A 25,482-nucleotide genomic window follows, 5' to 3' on the forward strand; every position below is an offset into this window, starting at 1 on the left:
CACATTACATTTTGTCGTGATTGTTTTAACCCTAACAAATCAGGTGATGTCCATTCCATCATTCAAGCAGCCATCCTTCTGAATGATGGACCACAAACCCAAGCTTTGCATTTGCAGCTACAAGCCTCTACTTCCAACTACTAATTGTTGTCAGCATCTGTTCACATGGTTCAACTCGCATGACAACCTGTATTCTGTTTTTCTCAGAAAAAGCTGAACTTATTGACATTATGAACTTCGAGAACATAGGCCTTTTCCATTTCAATTAGAGACCTGTTAGTTTGACTTCTGTTCCGGGGAAAATAATGGAGTTACTGGTTAAAGAAGTGTTGCAGGATCATCTAGAAGAGACTGCAGTAATAGTTCAGACACAGCATGGGTTTGTTAAGTGGGGGGGCGTCTTGTTTGACCATTTGATTGGATACTATGACGTGGTCATAAAGGAACGATGCAAAAAAATAATTTTGATATCATGTACTTAGATTTCAGGAAAGCTTTTGATACTGTTGCACATGGAAGACTGCTGTACAAATCGGAGTGGTATGGCATTAAGGGAAAGTTGCTACAATGGATAAAGGATGGTTGAGTGGGAGATGGCAGAGAGTGGTAATGAATGGACACTGCTCTATGTGGACTAATGTTATTGGTGGAGTCCCCCAGGGTTTGGTGCTGGGTTCATTGTTGTTTTCTGTATTTATCAATGAACAATGAAGGTATATCAGGCTTAATGTCCAAGTTTACAGATGATACAAAGGTTGGCAGGGTTGTTAATGATAGCATGCTACTGCAATAGGATCTAGGAAAAATTAGGCAAATGGGCTGAGACGTGGCAACTGAAGTTTAGCAGTGACAAATGCAAAGTACTGCATGTGGGTAGCAGTAAGCCAAGAGAAACGTACCAACTTTGTGGTACTACACTCAGGGAAGTGGACAATGAAAAAGACTTGCGGGTAATGGTGCAGTCAGATATGAATTTCTCTGAACAGTGCAGACGGGCTGCCAGAGCCTTGTCAATGATATATATATATATAGGAATTTTGCTAGCAGAGACAAGGTGATTAATCCTTTGTATAAGGCAATGGTCAGGTCACACCTTGAGTACTGCATACAGGTCTGGAGGCTTCATTTTAGGAAGGATGAAGAGTTGCTAAAAAGAGTACAAAGAAGAGCAACAAGATTGGTGAGAGGAACAAAGACTAGGCACCTGCAAGGCGATCTGAAGGCTAGGCACCTGCAAGGCGATCTGATTGAGGTGTATTAGGCATTGAATGGTTTGAGCAGGCTCAATGCTGCTTGCTCAGATTAAGAACCTGAGGGGGCAGAGATTCAAATTGAGGAAAGGCAGTTGTAGAATGGATGTGCAGAAGTTTTCATTTAGCCAGTAGGTAGTTGATTGTTGGAACAAACTTCCATCTGTTGTTGTGGAAGTTGATAGTTTAAATAAATTTAAGGTTGAACTAGGCAAACATTTGGAGTGACCGGATGGGAGAAATAAGGTGTTTTTTTTTTTTTTTTTTTTTTTTTTGCTGTTGCTGTATAAGCTTGCTTTCTTGCATCATGTACTTCAACTAATGCTAATGTTCATATTTGATGAACAGTCAGGGCCTCCATAGCTGAGTGGTCATGAGCAGGAGTGCAGTGGTACATGCTCTTTTAGTAGACCAGGGTTCAAGCCACTGACTGCTAAATACGGTTGATCTACCAGTCCACACTGGACCTGCGTGGAACATTATGGCCCATTTCCCTCAACATGGATCATTGAGAAAGCTTCCATCGTGCAGTGGATTGATAATGGCTGCAGTTTACCTTTTTACTTTAATCAGTACTTTAAATTCATCAGATTTATTTATTGTGCTCCTAGCATTAGTGTACAAGCAAGTATGACTTTTCTACAGTAGAGAGAGTAATACTCTTGATCTGATTATCAGCAGTGATTATTCATGCATTAAGAATCTGCAGAAAAAGGAACCACATCAACTAACATCAGGGGTAAAGGGAAAGGTTTTTGCTCTAATGAAGGTGACTGTTCTGGTCTCAGACAGTTTATAAATTTTATGCAATAAGATCAACTGATGGAGATTCCAATAGAAAATTCTGAGTGGGAAGCATTCAAGGAATTAATCATGGAAGCTAGTGGGCTTTTCATACGAAAATACTGTTCAAGGTTTAGGCCCTAAATGGATGGCACAGATGAACTAATGAGACTCATGGCAGAGAAGAAAAATGACTGGGATGCATATTAATTGTCGGGCAACTGAGAAGCCTGTGGTAGATGTAAGGTAATCTGTAATAAAATCACAAAGGAGGTTAGGCAAGCTAAGGCAGATTACAAGAAATCTTTGGCAAAGGATGCAAAGATTTCTTTACTTATGTAAACTGTAGAAAGAAGGGGATGAATCAGGTTGGTTCACTTGATATTGATTGTCCTGCTCAGGTAGCTGACAAACTGATTATTTTGCATCTATTTTAACACATGGGGATTTCCCTAGGGTAGTGGGGAACAGAAATTTATCAAGCTCTAACAGGGAGCTAAATGATTTTGTAATAACTGAGAAGAAAGTAGAAGAGAAATTGAATTTAAACTTAAAGGCAAAAAGGAGGCAACAAAAGAACTAACTAAACCTTTAGTCATAATTATGAGTGCCTCCTTGGATTCAAGGAGGACTCTGCAAACTGGAGTTGTGTGAACATATTTCCAATTCACAAAGGGTGACATGAGTAATTTCAGACTTATAAGTTTAACTTTGGTTTCAGGGTAAAAATGGAGTTACTGGTTAAAGAAGTAATGCAGGCTCATCTAGATAAGACTGTTCTCGTCTAGATGAGACTTATAGTTCAAACACAGTATGGGGTTGTTGCGGGGACGTCTTGTCTGATCAATTTGATTGGATCCTACAATATAATCACAAAGGCAAAAAAATAATTTGCCTTTGTGACTAAAATAAATTTGGTATCACAGACTTGGATTTTAGGATGCTATGGATAAAGGGATGGTTGAGTGGATGAAGACAGAGTGGTAATTAGTGAACACTACTTTTCTTGAACTAATGTTGTTATTGGAGTTCCCCACGTTTCGGAATTGGTTCCATTTCTGTATTTATCAATGATATTGATGAAGGTATCTGGCTGTCCAAGTTTTCAGATGATACAAAAGTTGTTAATGGTTGTATGCTACTGCAGTAGGATCTAGAAAAGTTAAGCAGATGAGCTGAGAAGTGTCAACTAGAGTAACATTGACAAATGGAAACTACTACATATTGGTAGCAGTAACTCCAGAGTAACATACCAGCTGTGGTGCTAAACTCAGGATAGTGGAAAATGAAAAGGACCTAGGAGTAATTATGTAGTCAGATATGAAGTTCTCTGAGCAGTGCATACAGGTTGCCAGGACAGCTCATGGGGGTTTTGTCATGGATATACAGGAATTTTGCTAGCAGGTGATTATCTCTTTTTATAAGACAGTGGTCAGGCCACACCTTGAGTACTGCATGCCAGTCTGGAGGCCTCATTTAAGGAAGGATGTAGAGCTGCTGGAACAAGTAAAGATGAGATTGGTGAGGGGTGCAAGTGGGTCTTCTTACCAAGAAAGGCTTGAGTTCTGAAAATTGTAGTATTTGTGGACTAGGCACCTGTGATGTGATCTGATTGAGATGTTTGAGGTTTTGAATGGTTTGAGCAAGCTCAATACTGATGGATTCATCAGATTGCTCAGATTACTCACTTGAGAGGATTTAAATTCAAATTGAGGAAAGATGGTTGCAGAATGGATGTTTGGAAATTTGCCTTGAACCAAGCAAGTGGTTGATTGCTGGAACAAACTTTCATCTGTTGTTGTGGAAGGTGATAGCTTAAATAAATTAAAGGAAGAACTCTACACCTTTGTAGCTAATGTATTCATTAGCTCCAAAGGGAAGAGTTTTTTTTTTTTGATGATGCTGTATATGCTTGCTTTTTGGAATCATATGCTACTACTAATGCTAATATATGTGCCTGTTTTTGCTCTAAATAACTGTAATATAGCCTATGGATTTAATTCCCCAATAAGTCCACAGCAACCCTTGTAATCCCTGACATGTTGCTTTCCCAGCGCTGCAAATCCCATTATAGGCAGGTAAGAAACACTCTCACCTCTGCTTTTGGCTGCTGTTAAACTGTAGTGTATTGACCCAAGCTATCAGTCTTCCAACCAACCTAACTCTGCCTTAATAGCACAGCAAATATTTTTACACCTCTTCTATTCAAGTGTGCTCCATCTTGTGAAAAACAATCTCTCCTGTTAATAAACACAGAATGGTCTGTGTTTATTAACAGGAGAGATTGTTTTTCACAAGATGGGGCACACTCGAATAACACCATGAACCTTGTGCAGTCTCTTCTGAACTGAATTGGTTGACCAGGATCTCATTATATATTCTATCCTGTCTTGTCTGGGCAAATTTCCCCCACACACACACAATATTTCCAAACTGTAAGTGTTATAACCTTAGTACCGTGCATGAATCGAAAGTTGAGAAGACAAGATATTGTTGACATTAGACCCTAATTTCTATAGATTGTAATTTTTAGGAAATGCATGTGAAGTAAGGTTGTTCCAGAAAGCTGAAGTTCAAGGGATAAATTTGGAAGAAGAAGAGTTGGTTCTGTGAATTTGAAGTTGGAATGGAAATGGATGTTGCTGGTTTTGGCACATGTTTGGGAAGGGGGGGGGGGGGATTACAGAAACCAATTCAGAAGAACGGTGCCAATTGGAAGTATTTATAGAAAAGTCATGCAGCAGAAATGGAACATATATGAGACAGAGGGCGGAGTGACTTTAAGAGATGGGTAATTAACTAAACATGCTGCCATCTGTTGAATATGGTGTAGAAGCCTGAGAGCCTTTAGGCCACAGATGTGGCAAGCATCAACAATTAAAGAAAAAAAAAAAAAAACCACACAGTTCACCCATCTGTATCCTCCAAGAATTAAAGCAATATTTGTGATTTGCTTATGCCAGTAGAGACAGAAGTCACAGTAATCCCTGATAGAGATATATGATCTTGTGTAGAAATCTGAGTTATCAAAGATAAGCATAGAAGTAGTATACTCCTTTTTGCGAGGTATAACACAGGACTGAGTTTTAGAAGGATTGAAATTAACTAAGTTATCTGTGTGAGATCATTAATAATTGCAAAAGCTTCAGCATCTTGACTGGCTTGATTCTTGCAACTAAAAAACTGAAGCGGCTGGAATTGTGAACACTAATATTTCCAAGGAAGGTTGTGTCACTTTTGGATAGTTGTACTGGAGAAAGTCAAGTTTCAAAGAAAGGATGTCAGAGTTCCAAGTGATTAGTGGAGTTGGGAGAATAAAGGCAATAGATAAATTTGACAGAATGGCAAGGGAAATTTGAAGCCAGAGAATATTCTGTATTACTAAGTTTTTTTATTTTTTCTTCTTCCTTCTTAGTCTCTGAAATAGTGATTAAGAAGACATTTTGAGGTTAAAATGGACATGTGCATGCATACCACTTTGAAACAAAAGGCATCATACCTTTTGTTTCAAAGTTTCTTTCTTTCCTAACAGTGAGTTAATTTTCCTTGGTGATTTTAATGTTCACAACTCCAGCTGGCTTCCGTTTTCTAGTCACAGTGACGTAGCTGTCGAGATGCTGAGGCTTTTGCAATTACTAATGACCTTGCACAGATTGTTCATTTACCTACAAGACTACCAGACAATCCTAACATGCTTGATCTTTTTCTCACAAACAACCCTTCTAAGCACACAGTCTAAGTGAGAGGTCCTTTAGGCACCTCAGATCACAACTTGGTGATTGTCTCTTCTCCAATGGAGCCTCTATCTCATGACTATTCCAAACCTCGTATTGTTTGGCATTACAAAAATGCAAAATGGGGTGACCTGCCAGATTTCTTTTCTTATTTTCCTTGGTCGTATTATTACTGTTTCAAAACTTCTGATGTCAACGTTTGCTCAGATCGTGTCAGTGAAATTATTCTTGCAGGAATGGAATCCTTTATCCCACCCTCCACTTTAAAATCTCATCCTTTATCTAAACCTTGGTTTTCCAATAAATGTGCTAAGGCTATTCAAGAGAAAACGTTGCATATCGTAATTGGCTTGTTTCTGATTCTTCAGTTTCATTTTCTGCCTACATCAAAGCTCGCAGCAATTGTAAAGCAGTTATTAATTTGTCCAAACTCGATTTTGAACAAGCTAATAGTAGAAAACTTGCTTCTTGCCCTAATGGTAGCCGAGCATTCTTGTCTCTTGCCAAACCTATTGGCCGCAACTTTTTCCCATCTCTGCTCCCACCTCTGTCCAAACCAGATGGTTCTGTTGTCACTTCAGCGAAGGATAAAGCTGACTTGCTAGCATTCCATTTTCTTTCCAACTCGTGTATTAATGATCTTGGTAAAACACCTCCCAACATGCTCCATTCAATGCCTCTTGTGGTCTTCCGTCAAAAGGATGTCAGAAGGATTTTGGCGAATATTGATGCTAAGAAAGCTCCAGGTCCCCGATGCTATTTTACCACTTGTTCACAAAACCTGTGCTCCCAAACTTACTCCTGTTCTTTGCCACCTTTTTTCACTTTCTTATTCCAAATGTGTTTTTCCTTCTGCTTGGAAATTTGCTCATATCCAGCCAGTTCCTAAAAAGGGTGACAAATCTCTCCCATCCAATTATCGTCCCATTGCAATTACTTCTACTTTTCTAAAGTAATGGAGAAATCAATTAATCGCCAACTCTTAAACTACCTAGAAACCTTCCGTCTGATCAACAATCACCAGTATGAATTCCGTCAGTGTCGATCCACTGGTGATATTCTGGCTTATGTTAAAAAGTTTGAAACACAGGCAGTTGCTCTTGATATCTCAAAGGCTTTTGATCGTGTTTGGCATAAAGGTCTTCTAAACAAGCTTCCATCTTATGGTTTGCCAACTGTTTTTTGTAATTGGTTTTCCAGTTTTCTCTCTGATCGCTCACTGACGGTGATGGTAGATGGCTCTCTGTCTTCTCATTTCTCCACTAATGCCGGTGTCCCCCCCAAGGTTCAATTTTTTCCCTCTTGTATATATTAATGACCTTCTTCCATTGACTGGAATTCCTATCCATAGTTTTGCCGATGATAGCACATTGCATTCCACTTTCCATTTTGAGAAACCTTGCCCAGCTCAATCAGCTTCAACTTCTCGAAAATCTGCTACCAATTCCTTAAATGCCGATCTCCAGATAATTCTCCGGTGGGGCAAAGACAACTTAGTTGAGTTCAATCCTTCTAAATCTCAGTCTTGTTTTATATCTCGCAAAAAGGATTCTTCTGCTCCTATGCTTATCTTTGGTGACACTCTGATTTCTAGGCAAAATGATGTATCTCTTTTGGGGATTACCCTGACTTCTAATCTCTCTTGGCACAAGCACATTACAAATATTGCTTCCTCTGCATCTAAAAAAACTTGGTTTTCTCTTTCGCTCTCGTCATTATTTTTCTTCCAAACAGCTGTTCACTCTGTACAAATCACAAATCCTCCCTACCATGGAATATTGTTCCCACATCTGGGGGCGGTGCCCCCAAAACCTCTCTGACTTCTAGATTCCATTGAGAAGAGGGCAATTAGGTTAATTAATGATACATCTCTAACAGTGTCTCTCCACTCACTGTCTCATAGACATTCTGTTTCTGCTGCATGCCTCTGCTATAGATATTTCCATGGGCACTGTTCTTCTGAATTGGTTTCTATAATTCCCACTCTCTCTTTTAAAACAGTCCAAACACGTGCCACCACCAGCCAACATCCATTTACTGTCCAACTTCAAACTCACAGAACCAACTTTTTATCTTCCTCGTTTATTCATTTAACTGCTGTTTTCTGGAACAAGTTTCCTTCATACGTATTTCCAGAAAATTAGTCTACAGAAGTTCAAGTTCAATGTCAACAAATATCTTCTTTCTTCTTCTCAACCTCCAACGCAAGAACGGTACTAAGTACTATAGGTTCTAATACCTCTCGTGTTTGGGGTTTACATAAAAAAAAAAAAAAAAAAAAATCCATACATCAAATAATTAGGATAATTGAGATGAGCATTGGTTGAGGCAATTGATAATTAGAATTCTGTTAGAAGCTGCATTGGCAGACTGCACATAGAAATGGACATCATTGAGATTGGAACTGATACCCCATATACTTGTGAAATAAATGAGAAAATTTTTGGATATGGCATACGTGCAGCAAGAATATACCCAGCTTCTTGACATAATGTGGCCTCCACAATGCCCCCCCAAAATTTCTTCCATTCACTATGTAGCTGACTGGAGGCAGTGAGATTATTCACTAGCTGTTCTGGATGCCTCCTGTAGAGTTACCAGTAGGTTCATTTTGGCTGACTGTCTAGCAACCAGCTTGCAAAAGACCATTTTAGAGCTATACTCCTGAAATATTAGGAAGATTGGATCTTGCCGTGTTATGTCCATCATAACCTGAAAAGGCATTGATCATATTTCATGATGGAATAGATTGGGAGTTTGCCTAAACTTTGTTCTGGAGACTAAACGTGGTTTTCGTCACTTCGAGCCTCCATTAAGCAAAGTGGTGGTACTGCATTTGTCGATGAGAGTCATCTACCACTTATTATTGCCTGGTAACATAAATTGGCAGCATTCCTCTGTGAGGTGTGGATACTGCGCCTCAACCCCTGCTTATATTGGTTCACACCTGGGTGGTCTTACCTCCGGTATACTAAGTGCAACGTTTCAGAGTTTGCATACAGGGGTTATACTAAGGGTTACTAATAGTCCTAATATATTGTAAAGGTAGAAACAGGGGATTTGGTTGTTGTTGAATGACCAGATTTCACTGAAACTTTGTCCATTTGATTGATATATCACTTGAATATCAGTTCCATCAGCATTTTAGATTCCCAGATAGTAAGCCTAATCTTGTCATCCCTGAGAGTGTCTTGAAGAAGCCTCAAGGGCCACTTTAATTAAATCCTGAGATCTCTTGTTCCTCGTGTCATTAGTAACAACTTTTGTTCCCTTAAAATATGTGAGATGCTCAACATTAGCTTTAGCCCCCAGTAGACATGCACTGGTCCTTTTCCATCCTATCCTTGTTACAGTGTATTTCCAATTTAGTTGGTGACAATATTTTCCCTGAAAATGCAGTCACCAACAATAGCTATTGTTGGTGCAACAATTCCTGTGTGACTAGAGCTCTCTGTTATTGAGGATTCCTATGTTGTCTGATGTTTAAGGGTATCAATCCTGTTTTTGAGGCTCATGTTCTGCCATTGCAATGCTGAATTTACAGTTATTCTCCTCACTCTTTGCAGTGACCACATGCAGAGGCATCTGTGTATGGTTGTTACAAAGAGCGAGGCCTTTCAATCTCTCAATCACTCCCTGTGGTGCGACATGATGCAGCCTTTGGCCATATAATGTCCCACTACAGGGAGCTATGCAAACATGCAACAAGTAGATTAAAGGTCCAAATTTGTATGAGAACTGCCATCAGTTGTTCTCCTGTGAGCCAATCCATTCACACTATGTTGAGTGTTTTCTTTGCTCCTAAAGCTTGAGGCATTATTTTAGTCTAAATTCAATTTAAAACTTCATTGCAAAACTACAGTATGAGTTTAATAATGTCACACTGTTTCTAGGTTATGCTACAGCAGTAGTACATACTATGCTACTTCATGTGCTATGTGATTTAGTTATTTATAAAATAACATTTGCATTGTTATAAATATAGTTTATGTACTTTGTAAAAACACTTATAATGTTAACTAAGCTCCTATGGAATTACATGAGGACTACTAAATAGTGCTTATATCATTCTTATATTAATTTATTGATGAATGTCAGCAGAATTCTTTTCCACTTTTACTTTCAATTTTTAGGCAATTTTGAATCAAGTAGATTTCCTTTATCAGATAAACTTAAGTAATAAATTTATTTTAAAGATGTTTTAAAAGTAAATGTCTCTTAAACTGTGCACATTAAAAAAAAAAAAAAAAACCTTTTTGGGTAATATTGAGACTTATTTAAGTGTACTTAGTAACTCTGAAAAAGCATAGTACTCCATACAGTGTCTTACTTCCAACCTGTAGTTTTTTCCCTTCATTAAATAATAATGGAGTTAGTTTTTTTTTTTTTTTTTGTTTATTATGCTGATTTTCTTTGATTTTTAGCCACTTATAATTTGATTTCATTTTTGTCTTCCTGTTTTGTATATTTATCTGAGTTGTGGTTTACAGTTTTCCGAGAGTTGGTTGTATCCACTGTGAAGAGGTGCGTATGAGAATTTGTTCATTTGGTCTTTGTTTCATTTCTCTCTCACTGAAGAGGTCCTATTATCGTTTGAGATGGCCTTATGAGTTGTGACAATAGGTTCTATGTTTGGGGTCACTGGTCATCATTTTATAGCTTGGTTTAATTGAAACTCCTGTTAACTGGTTTTGAACTTGACCTCTATCCAGTGTACATTTAAACTCAACTCCTTGCACTAGCATCCTCTTTTGGGGTTACATTTATATGTACACAGCACATACTAATGTGATATGAGTGAAAGAAATATACTAAATATTTTAGCATATTGATCTTTTCCCAAGAATACTCAACAATCTTCTGACTAACAAAAGTTTTGTTAGTTGGGAAATTGAGTATTCTTGATTGTCTAATATTCTTGAGCAAAAGTCAATATACTAAAATATTTAGTATATTTCTTTCTTTTTTTTGGAACTATTCTTGTGCTTGCACAAAGAGCTGTTTAGAATCTTAATATGGTGAAAATGTTAATACTGAGCACATTGGAAAAGATGGCTTCACTGATATCTTTGTAATTATTATATATATATTTATTATTATTTATTATTTTTTTTAAATTAAGGGTGGCCAACAGTATAGCATGCAACAAGGAGCTCCAAATTCTCAAGTTGTAGGATATGATCAGAGACAAACTTCACAAATGACTAGTTATACTCAGTCTCAAGCGCAGCCTCAGGTATGTTAATTATAAATATTTTGCATATATTGTAGTACTTAAAAATATTAAGTTGCTACTTTCTTTTGATAGCATTATTTCTCTCTATAATAATATTTCATGTACATGCTGATTACAAATGATCTGTGCCATTGAAAAATTTATTCTGAACTAACTGTACAGAAAAAATTATTATTATAATTTATTTATTTTTATGTCTGTTGATGTTTCTTATGTGCTATTTATTCAAGTCTGCAAACAGGCACCTGCAAGGTGATCTGATTGAGGTGTTTAAGGCTTTGAATGCGGTTAGCATGCCGAGTGCTGATGGCATTCTTGCTCAGACTACACACATGAGGGGGGGGGGGGCATAAATACAAATTGAGGAAAGTTGGTTACAGAATAGATGAGATTCCTCTTCATTCAGGGGGTAGTTGATTATTGGAACAGACTTCCATCTGTTGTTGTGGAGGTAGATAGTTTGAATAAATTCAAGGAAGAACTAGATAAATTATAGGAGGCGATGTCAGAAGATTTTTATTATTGTTATTTTTTTCTTTTCTTTTGTAAGCCTGCTTTCTTGCATGATATGCCACTAGCATCAACATATTTATACTTTTTTTTTTTTTTACCTTACAACTGCTACTATTGAAGTGAAACCTGACATAACCTAAATTTTTTTCAAATTTATAACAAATTTAGGTAATTTGGTGAAATGTCTATATAAAGACATTTCACCAAATTATTTTATAATAACATGAAACAATACAGGAACATTTGATTTAATGGACCTCAGTTTAATAGACTCTAGGGTGGCAAAAAAGGTGAGTATTTACTGAACCAGGCATTTTGTCTGTGTGGGACTCGGTGACAAGAACTCCTCTACATGATGGTATCTACCGTGGTAGCTCAGGAACAGACATCAGTAGGGAGTGATACCTGAACCTCTAAAGGGTACTCAAGAACTTGTCAGAACTCTGAATAATCTTTAGTTGGGGTTTTCACTACTTCTGTGAGACACAGTAAAATTGGAAGCCATGTAATAAGCACAGTAAAACACAGTATTATTTAAAGCAGTATTACAGCTTTTGATGTTTTTTCATTTCATACTAAACTTGGCGACTATATTCTTTTGGATTAAACAGTCTGAGAAAGAGTAGAGATACCTAGTTTTCAGAGACTGCAAGCACAAATGTCCTTTGTCCCCATAATTAATCTTGATGCTTTTCTCTGTACCCTTTATAACAGATGTGTCCTTCCTAAAACGAAGTTCGGATCTGTATTTCTTATTTTATTATTATTATTTTTTTTTTAATGAAAACCCCAAACATGACTGGTATTACAACCTATAGTACTTAGTTCCGTGCTTGAATTGGAGGTTAAAAAATGAAAGAAGATATTTGTTGACATTAGACTTGAACTTCTATAGACTGTAATTCTCAGGAAATATGTATGAAGGAAGGTTGTTCAAGAAAACAGCAGTTGAATGAATTAACGAGGAAGATGAAAAGTTGGTTCTGTGAGTTTGAGGTTGGACAGTAAATAGATGTTGGCTGGTGGTAGCACGTATTTGGACTGTTTTGAAAGAGAGAGTGGGAGTTATAGAAGCACAGTGCTATTGTCCAATTCAGAAGAACAGTGCCCATGGAAGTATCTGTAGAAAAGGCATGCAGCAGAAACAGTATGGAATTAAGATATAGCCTAAAGATAATGATAATTATCTCTTTGTACCTGCAGGCAACATTCCTGTATATGATTGACAGAACCCCCGTGTTCTAGTCTGCCTGCACTACTTAGCAAACTTCATGTCAAACTGAACTTGATAAGGGAGAATACCCCTAGATATTCTTCCCCTTGGTATTTGACTACCTTGAGTTGGTACTACCCGAATTGTTATTTTATTTCATAATTCCTGCTGACTAAATGCAGTACCTTGCATTTATCAGTGTTAAATCTCAGTTGTAATTTTTTATCCCATCTACCTAGTATACCCTGATTCATGTCATTAATTGCTCTGCCATCCTCTGTTTATTATCAGCAAATGCTGACATTGCTTACTGATATTCCTACATTAGTATTGTTAGAAACAGTAAGGGACCCAAGGCTGACCTCTGTGTAACCCCATCATCATCATTTAGTCCACAAAGAATAAAGTGTAAAGTGTGTTTAGGGTCAAACGGCACCAGGGGTTTCCCCCATCTCTGCGTTGCTTTCATTGTGGGTGAACCAGTTCGCTGGGAAATGCCAGAGATTTAAGTGTATGGATATTGTATATGTGTAGTGTCATGTACTGTTGTTCATCTGGTCGTTTAGCCGCTGGACCCCTACTGAGGCCCAACGTTGCCCCACTTTCACCGCGTGGAGGCAGACCAGGAAACACCAGTAGACTAAGATTTACTCTGGCAGGTCCTGCCGCTTAATTTCCTGAGATTTCGGCGGCTAGGACCTTAAAAAAAAAGAGAGAAAAAAAAAATAAAAAATAATAATATACATGTATATTTGGTAAATTCGATGAGGAATAACACTAAATTTTGAAAGGCTGAATGTATGGGCGAAAAACGTAATTTGGAGATGATTAAATCAATTCCGAAGTGTAGGGCATTTGCATGCGTATGTGTGGGTTGAGTGGGTGGGGAGAATGAAGCCTGGGGGGGAGAAAAGACAGAAGTATGGAGTCGAGAGAGGAGGCAACCCCAAGTCACAGTGGGTCATGCCCATGCCCCATCAGAAGGGAAAGTGGAAATGGCAAGGATGGGAGGAGACAGTAAGACTGTCTCCCCCCCCCACCAGGGATAGGGATATTAAAGATGAAGGAGGCTAGGGCACCCTCTTCAAGTCGCGAAATGGCGTTTGGCAGCTGTGCTGCGTTAAGTCTCTTTTCTTCAATGTCGAGTCGATTTCAGTCCAGTCGCTCATGGGGTAAGCCCCGTCCGTCCTTGTGTTTTTCACTTTCTTGTCTCAGGGTTTTTCTCTGTAGTAACTCCATTGGATGGTATTTTATGGTCTTGTACAGTTTAACTTGTGGTAGTCTTTCGTCAGACACTATTTATGGTAATTAGCAGTTTTCTCCTCTCGAAGAGGTCCTGCGCGTATTGAGAAAGTGCTCTGTATTCCTCTTCTGTGTCAATGAAGTGGGATTCCAGTCCTTTCGGAAGGTAGTGTATCTTTGTGATTAGGATGCCTCTGAGATCTTCATATTCTGGGCAGTCGTAGACCAAGTGATTCCAGTTCTTGACCTCCCCCACACGCGCAGTTGGGGTCCTCAACAAGGCCGAACCCGAGCAGTTTCTCCTTAAAGGGGCCATGACCAGTAAGGAGCGAAGTCAAGTGCTTCCCTGGAAAGTACCAGGCCGGTTGCTGAGGTCAGGGAGGAATTTTCTTGTAATTTCTCCTTTTGTTGTATCGGTCCATCTTTGTTGCCACTCCCGAAGTAGGTAGGCCTGCAATCGGACTTTTTCTGTTTTAGTACTACTCGCTGGGTCAATTATGAAATCCTGGAAGGTGGCAGCAACCCCCCTGGCGTGCAGGAAGAGCAAGCCAGCTTTTACAGTCTCCAAATCGAAGGGGAGTGCTCCAGCAAGCACCTGCAACGCCGGTGTGCTTACTGTTCTGCATGCTCGTGTGGTTGTTAATAAAATGGTCCTTTGTATCATATCCAGAGTTCTCCTATTGAGTGCAAGCGATGTTTTGCTGTACCACACTGCAGCAGCATAAGTTATCGCAGGGATGAAGGTTGCCTTATAATACAACATTAGTGCTGTTTTTTTTTTTAATCCCCAGTCTTTTCTCGTAACCCTTGCCACCATTGCCGAGTAACGTCTTATCTTGTCCTTATATATTGTAGGTGAGGTTGGAAGGATAAGTTTTTGTCTAGAATTACTCCTAGATATTTCATTTGGTTGGCAAGTTTAATGGTCACACCTTCTATTTTAATTTGGGGTGGGAGCCGTATTTGCAGGGTTCCTTTTAGTAGAATAGATGTGGTTTTTTTCGGTGAAATTTTTAACTGGTTTCTTGTAGCCCAGTTTTGTATTTTCTGAAGAGCTTGGTTTGTGGTGGTTTCCAGTTGGGCTCTTGAGTCAGCCTCAATGGTAAGAATACGGTCGTCCGCAAAGGCCTGGGCCCCAATCAGCCCCAGGTCCAGGTTCAGGAGCTCGTCGAGGACAATGTTCCAAAGGAGTGGCCCCAAGACAGACCCCTGCGGGCAGCCCCTGTGTACAGATCTTGTGACTTTTTGGTAGTTGGCATTTATTTCTACTTTCCTGCAAGATAGGTGGTCCTCCATTACCTTGTATAGGTTGATAGGGACTGCAGCCACCCTTAGTCTGCCCAGGACGCTCGGCCACCATAGTGAGTCGAATGCCCTGGCAAAATCAATTGAAATGACTAATAGGTATCTTTTTCTGCATTCCTGTGCCTTCCGAAGCAAGTTTCCAAGTGCATCCACTGTGGAGGAACCCGGCTTAAATCCGAACTTATTCTAGCCGCCAGGTTTGTCCTCTCAGTGGTTTTTGATTCGCTTGTGCAGCAGTCTCTCGAAGAATAGTGGACTAAGTGATGGTGGGGTTTATCTCTTACATCTAACTGTCCCTTTATTCATAGCAATAACTTGCCTCTAATACCACTCTGCGCCAATTTATATAGTAGTCTTTCACATGTAACAATATCAAATTTTGCTGAAATCTAAGTATTTTATGTCAAAATAATTATTCTTTTCATCCAGGACAAGCTCACAGTAGCTAATCAGATTGGTAAGGCATGATCTTTTAACAAATCCATGTTGCAATTTCCTTACTCCACATGTAAAATGAGTTTGACTACCTCTTTTGCTGCTTTTAATATATTTGGGTATGTTATATCAACTGCAGGTGCTTTCTTCACTTTTAGGAGCAGAAATTTTTCTTCCAGCTTCCTTCCTGTTCAGTATGAAGTATCTGCTAACCCCATCTTTGAAGTCTTCATGTGCACAAATGGTGAAGCAAAATATTTATTCAGCTAGTGATCACTGCTGAATAAATATTTAGTTATAGAAAGGAAAGGAAGAGAGCAGTGGTTACTGTTAGCCAAAGACTTCTCATTTGCCTTAGCTTGCCTAACCCTCTAGTAACTAATTAATACATATTATGGGATTCTGCATTCACTGACAGATGATTTAGAATCATTCTCATACATTTTATTGACTGCCACTAAAGTCACCATTTTATCTGACATTCATTTAGATCTAAACATTGGAAATATCAATTTGTTGATTTCAAAAGCTTAGCAGGCTTTATGATTACCTCACCAAACACTTTTTGGCATCTACATTTTTTTAACATCATTTGGTCTCATTGAAAAGAGTTTTAACATGCTTCCACCTAAATGTTGAGGGAATTTTTTGTGTTTCCTAATTTTCCAACATCCCCAGGATTCTGAATATTGAATTCTGAATCATAATGGTTGAAAATTAAGTTTGGAATTCATTGCTGAAAGCAAACATTTACTTTTGTGCTGAACTATGAACAAGAACAAATCTTAAAATTTTATAAGAGACTTCATTTTATAAGAGACTTCATACATAAACCAACATCAACACAAGCTAAAAACAATTAACTTTGTGCCGAGTCTATAAACAAAAGCCAACAATTACTGCAAAGCATTCAGCCAGTGAGTCAGTACTGAGTAGTTATTTATTCCTTGTGCCTTTGTTTATGGTACTCATTGGTTGACTGTGAATAATCAACCACTTTTACACATTGCAGCACATCACTCCTAGTGCTTTTTTATGCATAAAGGCAGAAAATGTTAATTTTTTTTTTTAGCCTATTATGATGTTAACACAGTTATTTCTTCATATAAATTCCATGCCTGTGCATATTATCACTGCTGCCAAGTATTTCCTTTATGTAGGAATTCTTAACATATGATAAACTAACTGCTAATGATTAGAACAAGAATGTTGACTTCCTTCTCTTGTGTCTCTAACACATTGGAACAGAAATCAATCATCTATGAAATTTAGAGGATTTCTCCTACTGAATGAATTGACACACCAAGTTCCAGTCAGTATGTGAAAAGGCAAAATCCTTCATGATAAGACATTCTGATTTACAGGCCCATTCTGTTTGTTTATATAGTTGTTCATTATATTTGTCAGTTGTTTTTTGGACTCTAATATACTCTTAACTTATTCCTGATGTTATTTTTGTTTTCTCAGTTCATGAGAGGGATTGTATGCAACTATAAACATATGTCTACCACTGGTACTGTTTTAGAATCTATTAACCTGGCAGCAGTAGCATAACCATTTGTTAGAAACAGTTACCTGGAACCTGATGGGTGCTTAACTTTTTTTTTTGTTGTTGTTTTGTTTTTGTTTCTGGGAAAGAAGTTTTGGTTTCTTAAATTTTGCTTATGGTGTATTAATTTCTTCTTTCATAATGGATTTCAGTACATATTGTACATAATATTTAAATCTGTTATTAAAAATTAAAAAAAAAAAAATTCCCACATCTTATTTAAAAAAACAAACAAAACATTAATAGTGCTGAAAATGAAAAAAAACCAGTTGGTCATAAAATATAAACATGAAATTAACAATCATTTTAAAAAAATCTATTAAAAATCATTTAAACCACAGTAGTTACAGCAAATTAATGCTATCAATAGGTTTAGTTGCACCCACTCAGAGAAGTGAATGTGTGTGCAACTCTTCTGAGAGAGAGAGAGAGAGAGAGAGAGAGAGAGAGAGAGAGAGAGACACATGCACACCCCTGGAGAAAGAGTACTAATTAAATAATACAGAACACCACAAAATAAAAACAGGGAACTTAGAAAGGCACTCTCTCAAAAGGGACATCAGTACTTGTGAACTCCGAAAACGGATTGTATTTTGATCATTTAGCAATTGTCTGAGTCGACACCACAACTTGCATTTTGTTGGGTTTTTTTTTTTTTGAAAACCCCAAACATGAGAGGTATTGGAACCTATAGTACTTAGTACCGTGCATGGGTTGGAGGTTGAGAAGATGAAAGGAGATATTTGTTGACATTATACTTGAACTTTTGTAGACTGTAATTTTCAGGAAATATGTATGAAGGAAGGTTGTTACAGAAAATGGCAGTTGAATGAATAAACGAGGAAGATGAAAAGTTGGCTCTTTGGGTTTGAAATTGAACAGTAAATGGATGTTGGCTGGTGGCAGCATGTGTTTGGACTGTTTCAAAAGAGAGAGTGGGAATTATAGAAGCCAATTCAAAAGAACAGTGCCTGTGGAAGTATCTGTAGAAAAGGCATGCAGCAGAAACAACATATGAGACAGAGTGGAGAGACTCTGTTAGAGATGAGTCATTAATTAACCTAATTGCCCTCTTCTCAATGGAATCTAGAAGTCAGAGAGGTTTTGGGGGCACCGCCCCCAGATGTGGGAACAATATTCCATGGTAGGGAGGATTTGTGATTTGTACAGAGTGAACAGCTGTTTGGAAGAAAAGTAATGCTGAGAGTGAAAGAAAACCAAGTTTTTTTAGATGCAGAGGAAGCAATATTTGTAATGTGCTTGTGCCAAGAGAGATTAGAAGTCAGGGTAATCCCCAAAAGAGATATATCATTTTGCCTAGAAATCAGTCATCAAAGATAAGCATGGGAGCAGAAGAGTCCTTTTTAAATAAGACAGGACTGAGTTTTGGAAGGACTGAACAGTTAAGTTGTCTTTATCCCACTAGGAGAATTACCTGGAGATTGGCATTTAAGGAATTGGTAGTGTATATTCCCAAGGTCGAGTAGGCCTGAGGTTGAATGATGATTATAACCACTGTTCCACCTGCGAAGTCCATGACATTATAAAAAAAATAATAACAATATAATAAAGTAATCATTTTACATTACCCGGAGATATGCTGGTTTCTCTCTGATCCAGGACATCGCAGAATGCTGTGGAGATTAGTTATAAGCTCAAAAATAAGATTCTAATTTAATCAGCGATTAATTTTCTTAACCAATAAATTTTATTCCTGGTGACATGCATTTTCAATTATATCTTTATTCAGTTTTTCTGTCAAAAGAATAGAGGATTTTTAAAAAAAAGTTGTTGGACTGGGGCAGGAAGAAAACTTAACGTCTGATTTGATCACGTATATTCAAAGAAACTTTTATCCATTTATCTTATTATTATTATTATCGCTGTGCTGTACACTGAATGGACAGAAATCATTGGATGCCTACCTAATAACGAATAGACCCACCTTTCACTCGCATAAGCATAGTCACACAGCGAGATATTGAGTCCACTAGTTCACGAAAGCGTTCCACTGGTATTTCCATTCGTATTTGCTGCACCACTGTCCATAATTCGGTAGCATTTCTGGCAGACGATCCAAAGCTTGAATGGACCCTTCCACTGCATCCCATAGATGCTCCCGCAGGGCTCGTGTTCGGTGAACGGAAAGGCCATCCCATAGTGATAAAATCTGCTGAATACTCTTCGAACCATGTTCTAGTCACCATGGATCTGTGGAGAGGTGCATTGTCCTGCTGGAAGAGTCCACTGCCCTGTGGGTGTACGATGACCACGAAGAGATGCGGATGGTCTGCAGGGATGGATGCATAACCTGGACCATTCAGACATGTCTAGACGTACCAGAGGTCCCAACGTGTGCCAGTTGAACATGCCCTAGACCATTACCGACCGTCCACCTACCTGAACAGATCCTTGTTGACATGACTGGTGCATAGCTTAGTGTGGTTTCTGCCAAAAAACTTCAAGTGCCCATTCATTGAGGACATATCTTGTAACCCAAGCCTTATTACTGCGCCAAAACTGTTCGAAGTACTGTAACACATGTGAATGTCGTGTTGAAAAATAACAAAGATGCTAATTGGTTGAGAATAATCGTACGAATGATGTTCCACGCGCAACGCGTCTGAAAATTCCCACCAATGCATCGTTCCAGCTATATCAGAAAACTCATCGCAATATGTCACTGGAAGTTGTGACCCCGCTGTATATCATTGACAAGACACCATGCATGGTGTCTTGTCAATGATAGGATTTCCATTCTCTTTATATTCTACTAATACACAATGCTGTTATGGACTTAAATTTTATACATCTATTCTGAAATAGTCATGTAATTTAGTTTGCCAGAAATGATGTTCAGTATCGCTCAGACGATATAACCATGCCATTGCCTCATTAATGTTTTCAAGCAATTTGTTTTTGTTAATATCTGATGCTTTTTCTTTAAATGAGTCATTCACATTATCTTCTGATCCACTTCTTGTGTCACTGGCCTTTTGTTTGTCAATCTTCCCACTGCTCACAGAGGCTGCGATTTCTTCCTTGCTTACAATTGGAGCTTCTGCATCCACCGAAATCCAAGCAGCCAGGTCATTGCTCCAAGACTGCGACCAATACTTGTTCTGAAAATGCTACTAATTCAAGACTGGTTACACTTAATAAATTTTTTTTTGTAGCATTTTCCTATTAATCGGTGCACTACAGCTACAGAATGTTAATGCACCTCCAAACATCCATAACTCCCATACACATGCTGCTAATTCAAGTTTATTATTAGTGATCTTGTCTTTTCCAATACATTTTTTTTTTCCTAGCAGTTTTCATTTGCTGTTGGGCTTGCTTTCTCCCGCACTAATCTAGTACATGCAGTTTTCGCTTTGAGTTCTCGGGTTTAAGAGTTCTTTTTTAAAGTATCAACAAAATGAAAATATGAACATTAATTGCAATAAATAAATGCTAAACACTCATAAATACGGCATTTCAAACCACATACGTAGCTATACATTACAGTATAGCTACGCTTTTTCTACGATGCATAAGTTTGTCCAGGCAGATGAATGTGTCTCGTTGTCTCTCATAACGTAAAGCAGATACCATGCTGACATTACAAAGAGTGGTTGTGTTGTTCTTCATTTTCGCTGTCTTATTTCATATTTATCTGGCTTAAGGAGGGATGAATTTTTATTCCTGTACTGGAATAAACTCTTCCTTGCTTTATTGATAATTTTGAAGGATTTCAAGAACTAGTAGAGATCGTACAAAATGAAACAATTGATTGTTAATATTATTAACCAATTGCAACTTAATGTTTCTACAGCTGATGTCACTGGTCTGCTTCAAGCACACAGTTGGAGCTCACAAATGAAGACCTCTTTGAAATGGCAAAATGTGAAGCTGATGAGGTAGAAGAAGATTTAACAGCTGAAGCTCCTGTTCGTTCCCTCGCTCTCAAGGGGCTTGATGAAGCTTTCAACACATAGAAAAAGCAATTGAGATTTTAGAGTCAAAAGATTCAAATTTCAAATGCACTAGAAAAGTTGCTACAGATTTAAAAAATGCTTATGCGTGCTATCATGAAATTTATAAAGGAAAGAAAAGACTGCATTGGAAACAAACAACTCTTGAAGCATTTCTGAAGAAGACTACTTGTGCTTCCAACACCCCATCAACGAGTGTGCATTTAGTCGATGTATGATGAAGAATAAACATTGTTTAACCTTTGTATGACAAATAATTTCTTATTATTATAATTCGCTTAATTTTAAAGGCTGTTTCCATTTCTTTGGATAAATATATCATTGTTTATGCATAAACCTTTGTTTTATTGATCTTTATTTAACATTACTATGGTCAGATTTCATTGTTGTGAACATAACCCCTGTTTTGAACATTACGTCTATGGGAAATAAATTTCCACTTTACGAGTTTTCGCTTTACAAGTGCACGAGTTTTTGCTTTACAAGTGGACGCTAGGAACTAATTAACTCATAAAGTCGGGAACTACTTGTATCGTATGCAACATCTTTCAGTGTTAATGTTTTCAGAAATTCTAGAACTTGAATTTCTGAGTTCACAACAACAACAGCAAGTAGCTCACCATGACAGTAGACTTTGAAGGCTTGAATAATAACCTGATCCATGGGCTGAATTAATGCAGTTGTGTTCCTTGGCAAAAACGTGACTCTGATCTTGCTATCTTTCGATTTCAGGGCATCAGCCAAAGGATGGGCTGGCAGTGATCTAACAGTAACAGAGCCCTTTTCCTCAAGTTTTTTGGAAAGCAAATGGTATCTCACTGATGGGACAAACTCACTTTCAAACCATGAAGCAAAAATATAACTTGTGATCCAAGCGTTGAAGTGATTTTTATAAATCACAGGTGGAGATTTTCATGTTAATGTGCTTAAAATGCTAGGAACTTCAACTTTTACCAGTGCAAGATTGCTTTAGCTTATGATTTCCAGTCTTGTTTGTGCCATTTTAATATCCAGTGACTTGTTGAGGAAAAGTTTATAGTACAGCACTGTTTTGTCACAGTTGTACAACTTTTCATCTTTGAATTCACCATCTTGAATCACATCGTGCAGAAATTTAGGAAACACTTTTGTTGCTGTAATATCACCAAATGCAGATTCACATACAAGACTAACCAGGGAAAACTCATGACGAGCCTTCCATCTCCACTTTGAGCACCATTTTTTTTTTTTTTTTTTTTTTCTTAATTCATTTTGGGGGGACATTATCATATCCGCTTTATTTGAAACCAAACTATGAAGGAGCGCATCATATTGAGAAATGCTAATTTTTAGAGAATATTAAATCAGGTTTGTGTTGGTGGGTACTTTATTTAGGTTTGTGTTGGTGGGTACTTTATTTAGATCTTTCTTTATGCAGTTTGGAAATACTCTTGATAGCCAAGTCTGAGCATGATTACCATGGTTATAAACAGAACTTTGACTCAACATTTCTGAAGATATGCAGTGTCCGTTACAATACCTTTCTTTAAGCAATCATGAGTTGATCCCTAAGAGACAATCCAGACAGAATCCTGGATAGAAAAATATTAGGCAAGCTAATGTTTAAAAGTGTACTGCACTGATAAACTATCCCATACGGTATTTTAATATAAAATTTGTATTTTGTCAATGAAATTTAATTTATAGTGCATTAAAAAATCCTCCTGTTTTTTTCCAAATCTTTTTTCTCCTACCTACAAAATACTACTAATCTCCAGATTTTTGCAAGTCAAAAGTTGGCAGTTATATATTTTATTATTAAATGAATACCAATATTGTGATATATATTTATATACATATAATTATGCATATATTTGAATAATGTTTGAAATAGTTGAAAACTGAATCTTTCATAAATAAAAATAAAATAAAATAAAAAATTAAAAAGGTAAAGCAAAGATCAGAGACAGCAAAAAGCATATTCCTCTACATCGGTGTTTCTCAAAGGGTGTGCCGCGTCACATTAGTGTGCCGCAAAATTTTACAAGTGTGCCGCGAAATTTAGAAATTTCTTCTTCTATGACTACGTAGGTGTGCCGCGAAATTTTTCTTCTTTGGAAAATGTGCCACGAGAGTAAAAAGATTGAGAAACACTGCTCTACATGATGCCTGAATATAAAAATAAATTAGAATGAGGATTAAAATGAAAATAATGCCAGCAGCATGGCAAGACAGAAGAGCAAAAATAGTCAGAATTAAACAACGATCAAACCAACAGGGAGGGAAGAGAAGGGTAACAAGAGTAAAAATATTGCTGCAGAAACTCTCCAAGATAATTTAGAACATCTAAATGCAAAGATAGTAAAATAATAATCAATTAAATTTTGAATGCCAATTAAATAGAAATTTAACGGCCGCCCCCTCTGACAGGCATCAAGTCCAAATTTAGGTGAAATATCATCAACAGATGTAAACTAACTACAATAAAATAAACAAAATACACGGACCATTATGCCCCATCTTAACAGAGGACCACAAGGCCAATAATGGTCAGGGAATCGCTGCATTTCGAAATGAACGAGGGGGATATTCAATGCTACCTTTTTGCCCAATCCATCTGTTCTGCAAACTTTCATCAAGAAAGGCCCTTACATCATGATGGAAGTGGGAAGGGACTACATCCTGCTGGAAATAAGTCCTCCTCATCCTCAAACATCTCGTGAATGTGTGTCATGATGGAATGCTGCAGCAGCTTCAAATAAATGGCACCAGTTAGTGTTGTCAAAAAAAGAATGGTCTGATTAGGCCCAATGCTGACAATCCACACCACACTGTAACCCCTGGTAAGTTCACATGCCATGTCTCCGTAACATACGGGTTTTCAGTTGCCCAGTAGTTGCAATTATGGCGATTAATTGAGCTGTTTAACTTAAATGTAGCCTCATCACTCCAAAGAATCTTGTTTGGAAACTGTGGGTCCTCTGCACATTTTAACAGGTACCACTCGCAGAATTCAACTCTTCGGTCGGGATCATTTTCATTGAGGGCATGGACCAATGTTGGAATATAACTTTTCCATTGTCTGTGCTTCAAAATGCGATGAACAATCTTTTGAAATGCCTCTCTCATGAGCCGCTTTGCTGAACAGATTTCCTTGGAGAATTTTAGTATGCTTCCATTACCGTTTATTCTCTCTCTTTGGGCTTGTGGACGTCTGCATTCTTTTGGAATGATGCTTGTGGAAGTCTTGAACATGTTGAACAGTTCCTTCTGCTTCAAACTTATCTCTAATGCGAGCAATGGTGAGCTGCATTGGTGGATCTCTTTCAAAAACTCCCTTCTGAAACATCTTTGCACTTCCTTTTTGATATTCCTTTCTTCAAATTTCAGATGAATTTCCTTTCTTCAAAATTTAACATTAGCAAAGGCACATGATGCAAGAAAGCAAGCTTATATAGCATAAGCCATAAAAAAAAAAAAAAAAAAAAAAAAAACACCCCTTATTTCACTCATCCACTCGCTCCAAATGTTTGTCCAGTTCTGCCTTGAATCTATTTAAGGTATCAACTTCTAGAACGACAGATGGAAGTTTGTTGCACCAATCAACGACCCGCTGGCTAAAGACAAACTTCCACACATCTGTCCTACAACAGTCTTTCCTCAATTTAAATTTATGCACTCTCAGGAGATTATTCTGAACAAAAAGAAGAATCCCATCCACAGAGCATGCTCAAACCATTCAAGGCTTTATATGCCTCAATCAGATCAACCTGCAGGTGACTAGTCTCCAGACACTGTAATTTGCAAAATATAAGCCTTTCTTTGTAAGAGCAACCCTTTGTTCCATTCACTAATCTTGTTTCCCTTCTCTGTACTCGTTCCAACCTTCTTAAAATGAGGCCTTGAGACCTGTGTACAGTACCCAAGGTGTGGCCTGACCATTGCCTTATACAAGGGGATAATCACCTCCTTATCCCTGGTAGAAAAATTCCTATATATCATTGACAAGACACCATGAGCTACTCTTACAGACTGTCTGCACTGCTCAGAGAACTTCATATCTGCCTGCACAACCACCCCCAGGTCCCTTTCATTCTCTACCACTGTCAGTGTAGTACCACAGAGTTGATATGTTGCTCTGGGGTTGCTGTTTCCCATATGTAGTACTTTACATTTGTCAATATTAAACATCATTTGCCACCTCTCAGCCCATCTGCTCAACTTTTCTAGATCCTGTTGCAGCAGCATAGTGTCAGTAGTGTCCTT

At 37.9% G+C, this 25,482-nt stretch overlaps 1 protein-coding gene across 1 annotated transcript in view; it reads left to right on the top strand.

The window, feature by feature from the left end:
- LOC150081197 (uncharacterized) overlaps positions 1 to 25,482 on the top strand; it is a 502,723-nt gene that overhangs the window by 241,691 nt on the left and 235,550 nt on the right. The window contains exon 3 of the mRNA XM_090379371.1: positions 10,890 to 11,003. Within this exon, the coding sequence (XP_090235497.1) occupies positions 10,890 to 11,003 (114 nt within the window). The remainder of the gene's footprint in view (positions 1 to 10,889; positions 11,004 to 25,482) is intronic.

Source organism: Mastigoproctus giganteus, chromosome 8 (genome assembly GCF_048544385.1).
Source record: "Mastigoproctus giganteus isolate SK-2022 chromosome 8, ASM4854438v1, whole genome shotgun sequence".
Taxonomy (NCBI): Eukaryota; Metazoa; Arthropoda; class Arachnida; order Uropygi; family Thelyphonidae; genus Mastigoproctus; species Mastigoproctus giganteus.